Source organism: Melopsittacus undulatus, unplaced genomic scaffold (genome assembly GCF_012275295.1).
Source record: "Melopsittacus undulatus isolate bMelUnd1 unplaced genomic scaffold, bMelUnd1.mat.Z mat_scaffold_587_arrow_ctg1, whole genome shotgun sequence".
NCBI classification, from domain to species: Eukaryota; Metazoa; Chordata; class Aves; order Psittaciformes; family Psittaculidae; genus Melopsittacus; species Melopsittacus undulatus.
In genome coordinates, this window is record NW_022994439.1 from 19,603 (window position 1) to 37,420 (window position 17,818).

Consider the following 17,818-nt stretch of genomic DNA (forward strand, 5'->3'; position numbering starts at 1 on the left):
TGAGGCTCTGGTTTGAGCCATCTTCTGAGGGACACTTCCTGAATACGCAGGAGTATATGGTCCTATCTGATCCCTGGTGTCCCAGCTTACTGACAGTCATCAAGGATATTAGCCAATTCAGCAATGCCTGGTACTTTAGGAAGCCTTAATCTCAGTTCTCTCATTCTTGATCTGCTTGCTTTCTTGCTCTTCCTATAAAACTTTTCTTTTTTGCTTGTTTGGGTTTTTTTTTAATTATTATATTTTTTTGTTTACTATTTACAGCATGAGCTGTCCTCTCCCAATAGGATCTTGGGCTTTGATGTACCACACCTTACGTACCAACATAAAGGTTTTGTAGAGAAATGTAAATTACTGCTTTTCACAGTAGTTCAGCTTTACTGACTTCAGGGATTCAGGTGATGCCTAGGGATTGCTTGGGGATTGCTCACTATCATCCCTCTTCTTATGGGGAAGCCTGACAGTTATTCTGCAAGGAAGTCAAATAGATCAGCTTGCTTAAATGTTTTGTCTGATATCTAGATGCCCTGTGTCTATTTACTCAGTTAATTTATCTTTATCCTGTGGAGTCCTAAAAAAAATATAAAAAAAGAGTTTCTCTTTAAAGGACTGCTGTGAAAACAATTAGAGTAATTAAGATTATCTGTGTTTGTGTTAAGAGACCTGTTTTCCTTCCCTACATGGCCCAAATAAGAGCTCCCTGTGATCTGAGTTCCTGCCCTACATGTTGCAGGATGGAGTTTTACTGCCTCAATCACAATTTCTTCTGCCCAATAAGGCACTCAAACAGAAAGCATTTAACAACTTTTCTGACTTAATTAATGATGCATCCAGCTGAGGTCAACACCTAACTGTGTGGCTTTGTGGCTTCTGCTGCCATTGAAGGAGACCATAGTCAAGAAAATGAAATTAATTTGATACCTTTAATAGATTATAGTGACATGTCTCAATGTCATTTTCCAAATGATGGATGCTCATCAGTCATCTTCACCCTCATCAGCAATCAGCAGGTAAGTGGATAGCTTCTCAGCTGAAAAAATACACAGGTTTCCACTGCAATACAAAACATCTTAAACAGTATTTACAGAATTGCCAGCAGCTTTTTAAAACAGTGCGAAAGGCTTTTAAAATTCAAAATAGATTTACCTATTTCAGTTCGGAAAAAAACAGACCAAATGAACAGAACATGGCTGATATTTCAATCCTATTAATTTGCCTGTCAAACTGGACTGCTGTCTTTTTATTACTATTTTGAGATGTGTAATTTTGCAGTTCAGGAATACAAAACAATTCATTTTCTCAGTCATAGCTTTTTTAACAGACTAACACGACTTAAAACCAAAAAATAGTATTTCCTGTCTGCACCTTGCAGTTCTCCTGCTCATATTAATGCTGCTTTCACATTATTCCTTTCTGTGTTAGCTTGATCACTGCAGAAGAAATATCCTCAGAAGACAACTCTGGAAGTGGCTGCAGGAATCATGATCTTACCAGCATGAAACAGGTACCATTTTAGTTTGGTGGAGTGGTACTTTTTTTACTATGCTTTGCTCAGTACAGTGAGTTCAATATCAAAATCATTCTGTTAATACCAATATTACATGGAAATGTAATGTTTATATATCCTTATATAAACTCTAAAAAATTACTTTTTTGATCAAGAGGTCTAGACTAGGACTGGAGAATTTTACTGAACAAATATAAAATGCAGCTGAGCAGCAAAGCAGAACTATTCTCTTTTTAGTCAGAAAGTCAGAACCAGTTGCAGCTCCCTTTAGTTTTTATTATGGTGACGGGATTATTCCTGTTATTCTCATATTACTGTTACAAAGCCATTAAGATACAAACATTAGCAAAATAGTTTCAGTAAGACTCTTAACAACTCTTAATTAAACAAAAGCACATGACAATCTCAAATCTCGGTTATTTTAGGTAGAATAGTTCAGAGACTCTATGAAAATATTTAGGATCATGTTAAATTTGGGGAATACTTTCTCACCTACACTCTCCTATGATTGGCCTTGCTGACAGCTTTTTCTCCTCCCCCAGCGCTGCAGAATTCAACTCTAAAAATCACTCTCTGCAATTCAGGCCCTCCCTGCAGCTATGGCTGCAGCGCTGCCAATGAGCTTTTCTGAGCTCTGCACTTTGAACTCCTGGTGGCCCACACCATTGTCTGCCCAGGCAGCCTGGACAAACTTAAATTGGCTAGCTGGACTAATGCTTGCTGGACATATACAGACCAATCACAGGAACCCTGCTGATCTGCATATTTGCAGCAAATTTGACACCTCTAGAAGATGCTGAGATTTTGTGGCCTTACTGCGAGCCAATTTGGCTGTCTGGCTGCTGACATTGGCTAGGCTGTGTATAGACATGTGCCTCTCATATGGCATGTGCAAAGCTGTCACTGCCCTTGTCACAATATTAAAAAAAAGAAAAAGAACATGGGGATGAATGTTCTTTTGGCAATAATAATAAATGAGAAAAATTTAAAGGTGTGGGAAAGTCAAGGGCTCACCTACTATTTCCCTAGCCATTGGGACTCTGGAAGGGCAAAGATCAATCAGGTAGGAGGCTCATGGCCACTTGAATTTGAAATAGGTCACTGAAACTGCAGATATTTTTAAGCAAGCAATTGAAAAAGTGCTCACCATTTTCCACGTTACAGACTCTGCTGTACTGTTGTCTTTTCTCCAGAAAAACAGTATGATGCATACAGGTTTTTAAGTTCTCCACACTGCCTTATCCCACTGAATAGTCTTAGAAAGATGTTGCCTTGGTTTAGCAGAAGTCACAGCAGAAATTACTTTTAGAGAAGAACTAACACAAAAAAGCCAGCTGCTGAAACATTGGAAATTAATTGGAAAACTACAACAAAGAACTAATTACTAATTTAATAATCTCTGCTTTTCCTTAGTATTACCTAAAACCAGATGTCTATCCTTGCTCTCTGTAACAGAGTGGGTGGGTAACTTTCCTGTATAAAACTGGGTCATGGATCACCTGACTCATTTCTGCAATGTTGATAAAGGAAAATTGCAGGAAAGCTTACCAAAATGAAGCCATTTGATATATGACCTACTCCTAGGCCAGCTTTTCATCTCTCGCATAAGCCTGTGCCTCTGCAGCTGTGGGTGATGGACCACTACCCTGCTGTGGTGCTCATTAGCCCATACTGCTTTTACAGCTGGTGCAGGCTGATTGTCACTAGGATTTGGTACCCAAGGCAAGCTTGGCTTGGCTGTGTAACTCCTAAGCTCACATAGGGGTTTATGAGTGTTATGTTGGTCTTTTAAAAGAATTAATTAAAATCCCACTGCTCAATTTGAAAAATCCCCTGTGCCAGCAACTTTCCAATTTGGCAGCAAACATCTGGTGGAAGTAGCTGGCAGAAATGAAGGAGGGTAGCAGTACAGACTGCAAAGCATCACATTGTACAGGAGTGTGTTTTGTTTTTTTTTTTTAATGTTTAAAAATATATGAGTATACCAGCATGTGTCATTGTTCTTCTGATACACTCCTATATTTAAGTGAGCTTCAGTTATGAAATGCAAAGGATGCTAGTGATGTTCTGGTTATTTAGGTGCCAAAGATGGTGCAGTGACATACCCAGCACCTGAGTGTGATCTCAATGTGTGCCTGATACCCTTTGTCATCAGTACTGTACGCAGTGTATGTAATATTGCAAGTACATAATGGCTTCATACAGCAAAATGCTGAGCACTCTCAGCTCTCTGTTTCTGCTGAAAGTGAAACATGCTCCTGCTGCGTCAGAAAAACTCAGTTTATATTCTGTTGGATTGAGCCTTACATTAATCTACTATAGTACTTTTATTTTAAGTGCAGTGGTGTAGCCATACAGCTATGCAACCTTATAAAAAAATAAACCCAGGCTTCATTTAGGAAAATAAAGGTTGGGAATGCCAGCTTTGTTAATTAATAGAAGTTCAGTGTGAGGAACATTTAGGATTTAAATGTGCTAATATAAAGTGCTAATTTAAAGACAAGCGACAGCCACATAGCAGACTCTGTGCTGTTACAGGTAAGGCATTGGAACAGGATTTGTGCTATCTGGATGCCATTGCTTTTTCTTTTATACTGCATTACTGCATGCCTAGGACCAGTCGTTTCCCATGTCTGAGCCTCTCAGTATTTGTTTGTCTGTTAGTCTTGACAATAAGGACAAACATGTAGCTCTCTGCAAGAACTGAAAACACTGTCATTAAAAGGACACAATACAAATACCCAGGCTTAAGAATAAACTGGAAATTCAGTGCTCCTCTAGCCATGCCATCTGCTGAGACCTACAGGCAGAGCTTCACTTGTAGTATCTAGAGATAAAACAATTTGCAGCACAGGGGAATGGAAGTATCTCTGCAGTAGACAGATTAAGCTGCTTTTTTTTTTTTGCATTCTAATCTGTTAATCACAGACAGGGCTTAAGTACAGCTCAAGGCAGACCAGACATTGAATGATTTAATTTTGCGCTCTGTATTGAACTGGATTTAATTTGAAGCTATGCTGTTACCCGCTGTTCAGCAGATCTTCAAAAAATGCATGCCCATAATGAGATTTCTGTGATGAATCAGTGATTGTGTGCTTAAAATGGGTCACGGGGCTGGCCTTGCCAGGTCCCTGTGACAGCAGCTGCATTTATGACAGTCATGCGGGCTAACCTTTGCAGAATTCACTTGAGGGTCAAATCTGGGGGCACTCCATTTAAAGTACTTACCAGCCTTTTCTGTTTTGCTTTGTTTGCTTTTATTTGTTTAAAAATAAGGGGCGAGGGTCAGTAGCTTAAAGCAACTTCAGCCAGCACAGAAAGCAGAGAATAAAAATTACAAGTGGGAGTCATGTTTGGAGGTGAAGGGGTGGAGTAATAAACCCCAGGACAGCTAAGAGGATGGAAGCTGGTGGCCCTGCCAGCCCTGGAGAGAGTCTACAGCGATTCCCAGGGAGAAGGGGATGGGCCCCATTTTCAGGAGCTGAAAAGGGCTGGGATGCTAGGAATGCCTAAGTGTGGTCTGGCACCCACAATGCTATGTATTGCTGAGAGTGTCACAGCAAATCCCGAAGGAAGAGAAACAAGCAAATGTGGAAGTATGCTCTGGGACAAGGTGGAAAGCTAGCTAAATAACGGAGACTGCTAAAGCATGCTGAGAAGAGGCTTCTAATAATTTCAGATTTTTTTCTTTTCAGTTTCCGGAAGCCTGTGGGCTCCTCCTGCAATGCTGTCACCAACAAAGGCTTTCCTGATTATATTTTTTTCTTTTTTTCTCTGTGTGTGTGAAAGATCTAAGAGATGAGTGCACCTAACACCAAAAGATTCATTGGCCAGGCCTGCAGATGCTGTGCTTCTTCAAGGTAGGGTCAGATATTCATTGCAAGATGCAGGACAGTGTATTTTAAAGTGATTGGTGTCTGCACCACATCCTTGTTGATGCTGCGCACAGAAGCACATGCTTCTGAGACTTACTCCTGATTCACATCAGCCATGCTGTGACATTTGCTGCTGTTCCTTAACTCATCTCACACATGGAACTTGGAAGTGCTGACCAGCAGCAAAGCCTGTCTACTCCTTTGGGATAGTTACTGTTGGCTGCTGTGAACATTTCTGTTGGCTAAGAACACAAGGAAATATTTTTGTGAGGAATTAAGAAATGAAATGGGACTAATCTCTTCCTGTATGTCTCACCTTCTTAAATATGTCCCTGGTGTCCCTGCCCATGGCAGGGGGGTTGGAACTAGAAGATATTAAGGTCCTTTCCAACCCTAACTATTCTATGAATCTATTCTATGAATCTATGAAATAGGTCTGTTAGATCATCTACTCCCTCCCCACACAAGCTGGCTTGCTTCATTTAGCACAGTGAATAATACAGGTATTGCCTTCCATGATTACCTGATTTAAAACTGAACAGCAAAGTGGAGAATCAGATCCCCATGAACTGAATATATGAGGAAAGCAATAAGGAGATTAAATATAAAATTGCCAATGACAACCTAATGCATCTATCTTTCTTTCTCTACCTGTTTTGGAGTGAGACTTTCAATAGTCACCAGGAAGTTTGATGGTTTGTTTTTCCTTCTTCTCAATCTCCTCTTAGCCATGTTCGTGGCTTGGTTAACAAAATGCATTTGCATAGTTTTGGCATACATAGTACATTTTTGGCATACAAATTGGAAAGGAATGTTAACCACCGGAGGGAAAACTATGTTGTGGAGATAAATGCATACCACACCTCACAGCCCAGAGAGGGCTACAGCTCTTCAGTATGGTAGGTGGGTTTGGTGGTGGGATGGGAAAATTAGGGAAACAAATTCTTTATTCACTGTCACTGTACTCCTTAATATTTTCCTCGGGTTTAGTGATAAAATCCTCAAGGCTGAAAACATTGAAAAGGGAAAGGTCATATAAAGCAATATAAACTTCCTTCTTCTGAGCAGCTATCAGTCCAAGACAGCTTCCATGGATGTTCATCTGCCCAAGCTACTTGCTGGTACTTAGTAGTGTTATAAACACAGATGAGAAAGGTTACTTCTGATTTTTTTTTTCTTAAGTTCATATATCTTTCATTTAAGTATGGAGGACATTTTAAGGTTTTTTTTTTGGGTGGGAATTATGGCCATTGTAGGTCAAGGTGTTCCTGAAGGGCCTAGCCAACTGCACTAAAACACAAACCTGAAGAATACTGAAAACCAAACCCCATGATGATTACAAAGTATTCCATTCCCTCTGTACTGCAATGAGCCTATGGGCAGTTAGATGCTGCATCTGACAGCAGTTGCAGAGGATCGCTTTCTTTTCCTCACACCTCCATACTTCTTCACATCCTATCTGCCCACTTTAATCTCTGACTCATGAACAGCTTGGAGATGACTACACTTACTCTTCTTGAGTTGATCTATTTCCAGAAATTAGGGGCTGAATGACACTTTCAGGAAAAGAAGGTGATCTCTTCCAAGTTAGTTGCTTCTCTGGCCATCACAGTCTCCTCAGAAACATGCAATTTTGGTTGCATGCCTCCATTTTACCCTTTTCCTATGGCAGCTGCACATTTACTGCCTTCATCCCAATGCACTTTATATTCCTCAGCAGCTCAGACATCAGTTAGGCATCTGTTGGTCCAGTCACAGAGGGATAAAAAAATTGTTATCCAGTAACTGGCTCTCTCTCATCATGTAAAAAGCTGTTTATTCACTTCCTAAGACCCACAGTTTCAGTCTCTCTCTTGTTGAAAGTGGCCAATGGCACAGAGATGAATATCTTAACAAAATTAGGGTTATCTGCAATAGGACCAACCCTTCAGTGAACTTTCCTTTGCTTTTTAGATAATCTCTTAATGAGCCTCTGCGTGTACTATCATGTCAAAGCTTGCATTTTTTTTCCCCCAGATGAGTAAATGGAGCAACAATATCACTGATTCCTCATGACTATCTGTTTTCATCTGAAATGAAAACTATCCTGTTTTCATTTCAAATGCTGCAAAAGACTGGACTTGCAGCTAGTTTGTGTATATGCCTTTAGAGGCAGCTGCCTTTGGCTGCTCCAGTTTTACATGTCTGCAGTTTGACTGGGCTTCACAGAATCACTGGCTGGTTGAGGCTGGGAAGGACCTCTGGAGGTCTTCTGATCCAACACCTACTTCATCTTCTTGCTTGGTTTTATACATCTATTGTGGAAGCATTCACAGGTTAGATGATCATCCTGTCTATCCTCTACAGTTAATGGAGAGAAGCTGGCAATTTCAAGGTGCGGTTGTTTCATCTAGGACAAATACCAGGTTTCAAACAGGATGAGTCATGCCCAGAAACATCTGTTGTTCTTCATTGACTCTAAAGACAGCCCAATACCAAAGCAGATGTCTGCACTGTGAATGTCAAATCTGAGCCAATTTACCCTCCTCTCTCATTTTTGTATTTGCCTTTTAAAATCTCCCAACTTTAAAGTCTCCCGACACAGCTCTGTACACTCTGTGGTTTTCCAGCTTGCTGCTGAACTTGAAAATTTCACCCATGAGGATTGGGTCTAATCTGCATTGTTCTGTCTGAATTATTTTGCAAGTGTTTTGAAATTCCAACAAAGTGATGAAGGCAGACCTTTCCCATGCATCTTCAGATTGTCGTGGTTTAAACCAAGTCCCCCAACTCCCGGAGAGTTAGGAAGGAGAATCCAAAGAATGTAGCCCCCACGGATTGAGATAAGAACGGTTTAATTGCTAAGGCATAACACAAAACCCCTACTGCCATTTACTACTACAGATAATAATGATTACAGCAAACAGCAAGTGAAAAGAATACAACACCCCACCAGCCACCGACCCATAACTCTCTCCACCCTGCCTGGCCGAGCACCATGTGCTCCCTCCTCCATTATCCTCCAGAGCTCTACCCCTGCCTTCTCTTTCCCAGTATGCATCCTGGGCATCACGTGCTATGGTATGGAATACCTCATTGCCTAGCTGGGTCAGGTGTCTTGTCTCTCCTTCCTCCCGGACTCCCCTCCTCCACCTGGCTGGAAAAAACCTTGAACAAAAAACACCCTCAAAACATGCTCAAACCATGACATTATCCACCCCTTATTCCATACCATTCACGTCATGCCCAGATCCCACATTTCCAATACACAATCACTCTTAAGTCCACCCCTCGATCATGAGACATCTCTATGTTGCATCTCTGGGCTGATGGCCTGAAGTATCTGGGCCCACCAGGCTCAAAATCATTCACCATCCTCTTCAGCAGTTCTACAGCTTGCTGCTGGGGACTCCATACAGCTGCCTTCCACCTGCAATGCTTCCAAAGCACTGGAGGGGCCCAGTGGATCAGATACCTGGCCATACTGTCCCACATGCCCAGCCACTCATGACTGTCCAGCCTTGGGGACAGTCTCCTGGTGATCCTATATCCTTGTCTAACCTAGACAAGACCCCAAACCTGACTCTGCTTAACTTTTGGGATCAGACAAAATGATTGTGGGTAGAACACACTCTGTGTATGGGCCAACATGCCAACCACCATCACAATCAGCAGGCAGGTCCCAAGGGCACCCAAAAGCCATTCAAAACCATCAGAACTCTCAGATGATGCTGCTGCACTTGTCACTGGGGCTGATGTAGCTGCCCTGCTTGCCAGTTCTCCAACCACCAGCTTCTCTTCTCCCAAGTCTGGATCTTCCTCCTCTGCCTTGCTGGGAAGTGCCACGTGGTCTCCTGCCTCCTGCTGGGACTCGGCGGGTGACTGCCGGGGAATTTTCTCGGCCGCTGCGGGGTTCGGAACGGCGGCAGGACTCGGTTCCTCCTCTGCCTTGCTGGGAAGTGATGCGTGGTCTCCTGCATCCTGCTGGGGGTCGGCGGGCGACTTCCGGGGGACACTCTCGGCCGTCGGAGGGTCGGGAACGGCCGCAGGACTCACCCCCCCGGCTGCCTGATCCCGCTGCTCAGTTACCGCCCTGCTCCCGCTCCTCCCCCGCCTGCTCCCGCTGCTCTGCCACAGCCGTTTGGCTCCCCGTGCCGCTCTCCCTGGCAGCCTCAGCTGCCGGCAGCTTCCCGGGGCCGCTCCTTCCTGGCTTCACGCAGCTCCACACCAGACGACGACGAGGATAAAGACAAGGATGGCGAAGAGCAGCGGGACGGCCTGGTACAAGTCCAAGTCCACGGCCACGTCCATCCCCCCCTGCTGCCGGAGCCCCACCGTATTACAAGCCTCCGACACAAACACAAACACATCCAATCCATACACCAAGTACCCGGTAAAATCCCGAAACAGCGAGATCCAGAGAAAAACCTCTAAGAGCCAATAAATCAGCATTGTGACAAGAGACCATAAATCCGCTCAGATCTGTTCTTATCTCAATCCCTCGGGCCCCACGTTGGGCGCCAAAAAAAATGTCGTGGTTTAAACCAAGTCCCCCAACTCCCGGAGAGTTAGGAAGGAGAATCCAAAGAATGTAGCCCCCACGGATTGAGATAAGAACGGTTTAATTGCTAAGGCATAACACAAAACCCCTACTGCCATTTACTACTACAGATAATAATGATACAGCAAACAGCAAGTGAAAAGAATACAACACCCCACCAGCCACCGACCCATAACTCACTCCACCTGCCTGGCCGAGCACCAATGTGCCTCCCTCCTCCATTATCCTCCAGAGCTCTACCCCCTGCCTTCTCTTTCCCAGTATGCATCCTGGGCATCACGTGCTATGGTATGGAATACCTCATTGCCTAGCCTGGGTCAGGTGTCCTGTCTCTCCTTCCTCCCGGACTCCCCTCCTCCACCTGGCTGGAAAAAACCTTGAACAAAAAACACCCTCAAAACATGCTCAAACCATGACACAGATCCACTGTTTGCTTATTAGGAGTTCTTAAAGAAATCAAAAGGGCCTCTGTGTATTGTCCATACAGGTCAAGCAGGATGAATACAGCACAGTCTGAGAAATCTCTTGGTGGGCAAAGTGGAAATGGGATACTACCACATTTTAGCCATGTCTGTTCCTGCTTACACTCATGCATACCTTTGGTAATTCACTGGCCTCTTCCAACCAAGTCACTTTTTTCTGCCTGATGAAGAGCAAAGTTCATCACTTCTTCCTTTTCACTGCCTTTTAAATAACAGCAATCTGTTTCTACTTGCATTTCCTTGAAAAAAATTGTATTTGCTGAGCAATATCCCCACCTCAGACATAGCTTGTGCACTTAACCGAGTAATTGGTTTCTGGCAGCCTTCTCTGAGAACCTGCTTTTTCTTTCACAAATATCTTTCTGTACATTTCCTGTGCATGTGAGAAAGTTTCCAGTCGTTTTGACTGTGTCCCACTGGGTTGATACCCTTAGTCTTGAAGAAGCAAGATCCTCTTTTTGCATCCAGACAGGCTTCCTCTGAGCCCTGCCTATATGAAGAGCAGATTCGATATGACAGACAGATGTCTCAGCCTGTGCAGTACAGAACTCTACTACTGCTGGTTTACTCTGGAGACCCCCCTTCAGTAAAGCGAAGCACTCCTCAGCCTCTCCTTGTTTTTCTTTTTTTTTGTCTTCTATAATTTTAGTATTAACTTCTTTGTGTTTGGACACAGGAATACAATGTGAGCATTTGGTTAAAATTTAAGGTGACCCAGTTGAGCTTTCTTCGTAAGAACTTACTCAAGTTTCTAGTAACATTAAAAAAGTTGTATCTGCCCTTAGATAGCAGATTATCTTATTTCTCAGTGTTCAGCTTCCACACTTTAGTTTCATGATTCTTGGAAGCTGCCCCAGTTTATTGTCATCTGCTTCTCAGTCAACAGCTTCACTGTATTGCTGACTGATTTTCTTGCTCTTTGATACAGTTTAATTTCCACCTCTTTCCTCTCTTTAAAAATTACTATTATTTTTATATGTTTCATGTTTTATTTAGCCAGTATTAGATTGGGCTGGCTTCTCTTCTACTTTGACTTGCTTAGAAGGCAACTTTTCCACTTCTTTCACAGCTTCTTCTCACATTACTTTCTTCCAGAAGGTAGCAGGGCAGACTCTAATTGAAGCATATGTAGCTTAATACCGTAGGTGCAATTTAGTGAAAGTTTGTTTTATTGCTCTCCTCTGAAGTTAGGCCACCTGAGCTATTGCCAGCTCATGCTGAAAATGCTTTCTAACCCAAATGACATTTCCCAGATGACCAGATGAAAAGTAACATAAATTAAGAAACTAGCAAGCAGATTCAGAAAACAAACAAAACCAAAGAGAGCAACCACAAACTTTATTTGCTGTCTGTTTGGACCAATTCCCAAAGTCCTCTCCAAGTTTTATTCAGCTAGGAGCTGTCGGGACATGTCTGCAGCTGGCTAGAGTCAGGAGCTGGCTGCCTTGACAAGTTGTATGTCCTGGCACTAGCCCCTGAGCTACAACCTGCTGTTTACAGCAAAGAACTCCTGATGAATTCCTTGGCTTACTGGTGAGTCAGGTGAATATAAACCCACTTTTGGAGAAGTCCTGACATTTCAGTTTTAAACATGGTATTAATTTACGACTCCCCCAATTTCTGAAACATTTGTCTCAGATAGCATTAGCTTGTGATCTGCCACTGCACTTTGGAGAGCCCAGGCTAGCCACCTGGCTTGACCTCTGTTAGTATCAACTTAAGAGTAGACAATTCACTTATGTTGTGCAAATGCCTCCCTTTTGACGGGCAAGTAATTAAAAGCTGAATTTATGAGAATCCAAGCATATAAATTTTCTGTATCGCAGGCCTCAACAGCTATTTCTTTTACATCTGTTTCAGTGCTACATGAAATTGTTTATTACTAGCTTTAGACAAAGAGTAATTATGGTAACTTGGGGATTGTTCCAATTACAGCTTGCAGGTTCCCTTTTTTGCTGACAAAGATGACAAGTTTGAAGGGGCTCTTAAGAACTTGGAAGTGATAAAAGTGAGGTGCCCTTCCTTAAAAGGGTCAGAGTTTCTTCTCAGCATTATAAAGCAGAACTAAGTCCAATGAAAAAAAGCAGGTGTTACTGCTTCAGAAGGATGTTCAAGCATACAGTGAATAGGCAGGGCAAGAATTACTTGTCTTCAGACAAGTTAAGTGCTTGTATGGCTTGTGGCACCTATAGGAGTACAAGTTACTAATGTACACCTGATCGTAAGAACAACCTGCAATATACTCTGGAACCCACAACCCTCTACAGCTTTTCTGCTGTTCATCGCAGCAAAAAAGGGGTTCCAAAGTTGTTAGGATCCATCATGACAAATGACAGCAAAGCCAGACAGCTTAAATCCTTTCCCTGAAATCTTGCCAAACTAAACATTCACTCATCCAAAGCCCTTAACTCTTAGACCTTCTTCACCCATAAGTATGCTAAGGCTGTGTACAAGCAAGAGAATTTTTATTATATAAAAATAACCACACTCAGGAACTTGCACAAAAAAAATACAGAAAAATACAGAGATCGACTTTGACAGAGGCTTATCTGCATCCAAGTCCTTTTGTGTGATTCCAGATGGCATCTATCTTATCACTTGTTATGGAAGTCATGCTGGTGTCCTAAATGTGTCTGTCAATCATCTTGCTATGCTTAATACTGATGTGGGCTTGTCCTAGTTAGAATTCTTGATATTGTAAGATCCTCCTCTCAGGATTTCCTAGGAGCATTTACTTTGGAGGAAAAAAAAAAATCTTTTTATTAGTCACCCTAGTAGTTTTCCATGTCCTCTCTCCAAAAACTATGAGCTCTGCACTGAAAGGATATATTTCTGGAGCATTCTTAAGTTTTGATAGTTGCTTGTTGCTTAGACATTAATTGCTCATTGCCTCTGCAGATAAGTAAAACTACTTTCTACCTGTTCTTCCTGTTACACTTCCCTATGCATTCAGGTGTACCCTCTGATTTCTGTTATTGAAGAAAAGAATTATTTTGCACTGAGTAATATTTTTAACAGATCAGGACATTTGGAATAATTAAGATAATCCAAAGAATCCAGCTACTGCAGTTTGGGTGTGATGTGCATCACACTTCTAAATATGGAAAAAGCTATCAGTGGCAGGTGCCACTCTATGTGAGTACAGCTTGTGTCCAAACTACTAAGTCCTACCAGGATCTGCCATACAGAGCTCACTGCCCTAGTGCATATGGAGATGGTCCATCAGTGGAAGGGCATCACTGATGTGTCAGCTCTGTGAAGAAGCACTTCAGTTTTGCATTGCTGGGCTCCTTATAGCAATGTGCTCCTTACTGCAGCTAGAGTGTGGTCTAGACACATCTGTGTAAACTAGGTGTAGAAAGCTATTTGAACCTGACAGATTGAGGTTATTCATTTGGGTTCAGAGTCATGAGAAAGTGTTTACAAGGCTTCTAGACTTTGACCCCAAAGGCAGTGTTCTACATTCATACTGTCTGGTACCCAAGCTAGTAAGATATGCATAAAACCAGCCTGTATGTCTCTGCACCTGTTCACTCTCCTATGTAAGACCAGCAGAAAGTGTCAAGAAGACCATATACTTTCCAGCCACTCCTGGTGACCTGCTTAGCTGTTCTACACAGAGATCAGGATATTCTCTGGGGACTGCTTGTCTCTTTACCTGTTTTGCATTCATAAAGCTTGCTATGGTCTTTTTCTCTTCTGCTGCTTCCTGTTAAGCTGTTTTGCTATTGCTGTTACTCTCCCGACTTCACAGGGAGTTCTCTCGTGTTTTTATGTTTTGCTCTTCACAGCTGCTGTTCTGAAGCTGAAGCAGCTTTTCAGTTATAGCTGAAACATTGATTCTATCTTGTACTGGTGGACTACTGGAGAGGTGTCCATTGGCTCATTTAAATGAGCTTCTAGCTACATGATAGCGTCATGACCATGTTCAACAGCCAACAGGGCATGTATATTTGCTGTAAATTATTAGATTTTCCAGAAATGTCTTTTTGAGACATACTCTGGAGAGTTTCATGACATCTTATGTATCTGCAAATAGAGGTTTGTGAACCAACAGCGTATTGACACAGCAAAATCTCACTTAACCATTCACCATTTTGATTAGACTCAGAACCAGTTCAAACATGACAAAGGTTTTAAACTAACCATCCTTGTTATTCTGCATTGAAATTGCTACCTAGGCACTAGATGTCATTCCTAAAGATCTCAAAGGAACACATGCTGTAGCAAGTTATAACAGGAACCTTCACTTTTTCTGTTTTTAAAATAGGTTTTCAATACTGCATGTTTGGATTTCTGATCTAGAAATAAACTCCAGTGGATTTTTTACTGAGGGGTTCTCCCTAAGTCAGTTCTTGCTCTGCTTCCAACAGCACTGTGAGAGTGCTGGTAGGTTTCTGTTACAGAAGTTCTGGAAGTGGACAGCAGCGATTCATGTTCTGATGTATCATTTGCTTGAACTGGCCCACCTGCTAAGAGTAATTTTAAGGATATTAAAAGCGGTCTATTTTACCAGACATTTTACTAGTTTTCCCCATTAATCTCACATTGTTCAATTCAGTTTTCATTACTGATGTGATCTCCAGGACTTCTCAGGACCAGGCTTTCTTCTGTGTTTTGGCAAAAGGCCATTGCATTCTTCAGATTAAGCTGATTTATTGTTGAGACCAGCTTGGCTCCCAGATTTCTTTCAGCACTGAGACTTCTTTCATGCAATTGGAAATCCTCTGAGCATAGAAGTGTTGGGTGAAGATGAAAATATTATGTCCTCCTTAGCAACAGAGCTACTTGGTATTTATCACTTGGGAATGACCTGCTAAAAAACATTATTATGCATTCCCAAATCCTCCTTCCTAGACTGTCTTTTGGGGAAGGTGATGGTGGGTAAACAACTCTGGTTAATCTCATAACTCTCATGGAAAATTATATAAATAATTGGATAAACATTACCTTTCTTCCTCCCCCCCCCCCCCCCCACTGCTCCCCATATTTAAACATTTGTAGTATCTCAATCATAGATCAGCTGGATTATGCTGGTTTTGTCTGGGATCGAGCTAATTTTCTCCATAGTATCTGTTCTGAGGCTATGTTCTGGATTTGTGCTGGAAACAGTGCTGATGACACAGGGATGTTTCTGTTACTGCTGAGCAGTGCTTACACAGTCAAGGCCTTTTCTGCTCCTCACCCCACCCCACCAGTGAGGGCTGGGAGTGCACAAGTAGCTGGGAGGGGATACAGCCAATACAGCTGACCCCAGCTGAACCAAGGCATATCCCATACCATATGGAGTCATGTTCAGCATATAAAGCTGGGGGAAGGAGGAAGGGGCAGATGTTTGGGGTGATGGTGTTTTTCTTACCAGGTAACCATTGTGTGTGATGAAGCCCCGCTTTCCTGGGGATGCCTGAATAACCTGCCTGCTGATGGGAAGTGCTGAATGAATTCCCTAGTTTGCTTTGCTTGTGTGTGTGGCTTTTGCTTTACCTGTTCAACTGTCTTTATCTCAACCCATCAGTTTTTTCACTTTTACCCTTTTGATTCTCTCCTCATCCCACCAGGAGGTGAGTGAGCAGCTGTGAGGGGCATAGGTGCGGGGTAGGGTTAATTGACAACATGGATGAAGATTACTAGTTCTCAGATCACATGGACAAAAGGGCTAGTAAAACCTTCATAATTTAAGTAAGTTAAGCTTGCTAAGCACCTCCAAAGGGATGTATTTGCTGAGCTTAGCAAGACATGTAAGCCAACTATATTGTAAGGCATAAAGCAAATGTTAATTTCTGTAAAACTGCAGTCATGATTCTTTTTCTATAGTGATGTGCTACGAGCACAGGTTGTGGGACTAAATTGCGTGTAGACATCAATTTCATCCCCAGTAATGCAAAAGGTTTGCAGTATACAAGTGTGGGATTTGGTGCAGATTAATTGATTTTAAAAGGAAAATTTATGAAGAAAGAGTTCTGCTTTTTTGAACATACAGAGAATCAGACAAATTGGCAGTTTTCATCACCAAGCTCCTTCTCACTAAACACCCTACAGTCCTCTTCTCACGATCACACTGCTATGTTTGTTTAGACTGCTCTGAGGTCTGTCTACCTCTTTCACCATCTGGACTATCTCTCATTCTTCCAGATGCCACTGGATCAAAACAGTTCTTAGAAAGAACTGTTCCTTAGAAACTTCTAAGCAGCTGTCATTTTTATTTCTTTTAGGCAGGGATATTACCAGTGCTTTGGGTAAGAAGGACACCTTAATCTCTGCTGCCAGCTCAGATAAAAGAACTTGTAGACTTCTTGCAATTCTCTCAAATGAAAAATGAAGATTGCTTCCAATTATTTCAACTTGGTTTAATCTATCTTGTAATCATATTAAATCACCAGTTTTTTTCCACAGTTTAGCCTACTATATAGCAATTATATCATTTGCTATAGGTTCATTAGAAATTTTCAGCTCAAGGACAAGCCCAAATTAATTCCTCATACTTCATTTATTCTTGACTATCATTCTTACACTGTGTCTTCTATTCTATGACTGGAAATCAGATTCAAATACCATTACCACCAGTGGAGCCCCTACTACATGCTGCAATTCCATTATTCAGATGAATAAAAAGAACTGCCCTTAAATAAATATTTATGCCCTAAATAAATAAGTAAATAAATAAATAGAAATGTCCTTTATGCTGTGACAGCTAGTGCTGTCACAGCTTCGAATGAGAAACCTCTCCAGCCCATTAGACAAGCTATTGCTCACTCCAGCACCTGAAATTATTTCAGACTTGCTGATTACCAGTACATCCAGGAGCTAGTAACCTCTGAACCCAGCAGTTCAGACAATTTCCAATCCAACTCACTGTCTACTCATCCACAGCATACCTGAAAAGCTTTTCTATGACGATCTTACAGGAGACAGCCCTGAAAGTCTCTCTGAAGTCCAGGTAGACACTATCCACTGCTCTCGTCTTGGCCACCAGGCCAGTTACATGCCTTAAAAAACCTGTGATTGAGAGATTTTGAAAGTTAGATAATCCAGTATTTCATAGATTGAAGAGTTTTACAAGGAAAGCTTATATGGCCAGATCCCTTCGTAAACAAGAGACATTTGTATTTAAATCTGAGATTTAGATAGTCTTGAATGCCCAGATATAGGGTATTTTTTCTGTATGAGGAAAGAAGCTGTTATCACATTCTTGTTTCTCTGTAACAAAGTGACTGCACATCGGTGTAGCTGACAAAACCAAACAACCATATCCCTACACAAGTTGTAACATTTCTGCACATATGAATAGAATAACAACACAGATCCCAGAAGGATCTGTCATGGATGGAAACTTCAGCCAGTGCATTTACATTGAAAATAAAATCAAGACAGTTCTAGAAGAAAATATTTTTAGTTGGAAAAGGGTACAATAAAA

The 17,818-nt window shown here is 41.9% G+C and overlaps 1 protein-coding gene across 1 annotated transcript in view; it reads left to right on the forward strand.

Annotated features, from left to right (window-relative positions):
- The window catches only part of LOC117438739 (gamma-tubulin complex component 5-like), a gene marked incomplete at its 3' end in the record, with an annotated part of 39,302 nt that overhangs the window by 8,725 nt on the left and 12,759 nt on the right, over nucleotides 1–17,818 (forward strand). Inside the window, exons 2-3 of the mRNA XM_034074174.1 lie at nucleotides 1,423–1,504; nucleotides 5,203–5,367. Of these exons, the coding sequence (XP_033930065.1) occupies nucleotides 5,306–5,367 (62 nt within the window). The remainder of the gene's footprint in view (nucleotides 1–1,422; nucleotides 1,505–5,202; nucleotides 5,368–17,818) is intronic.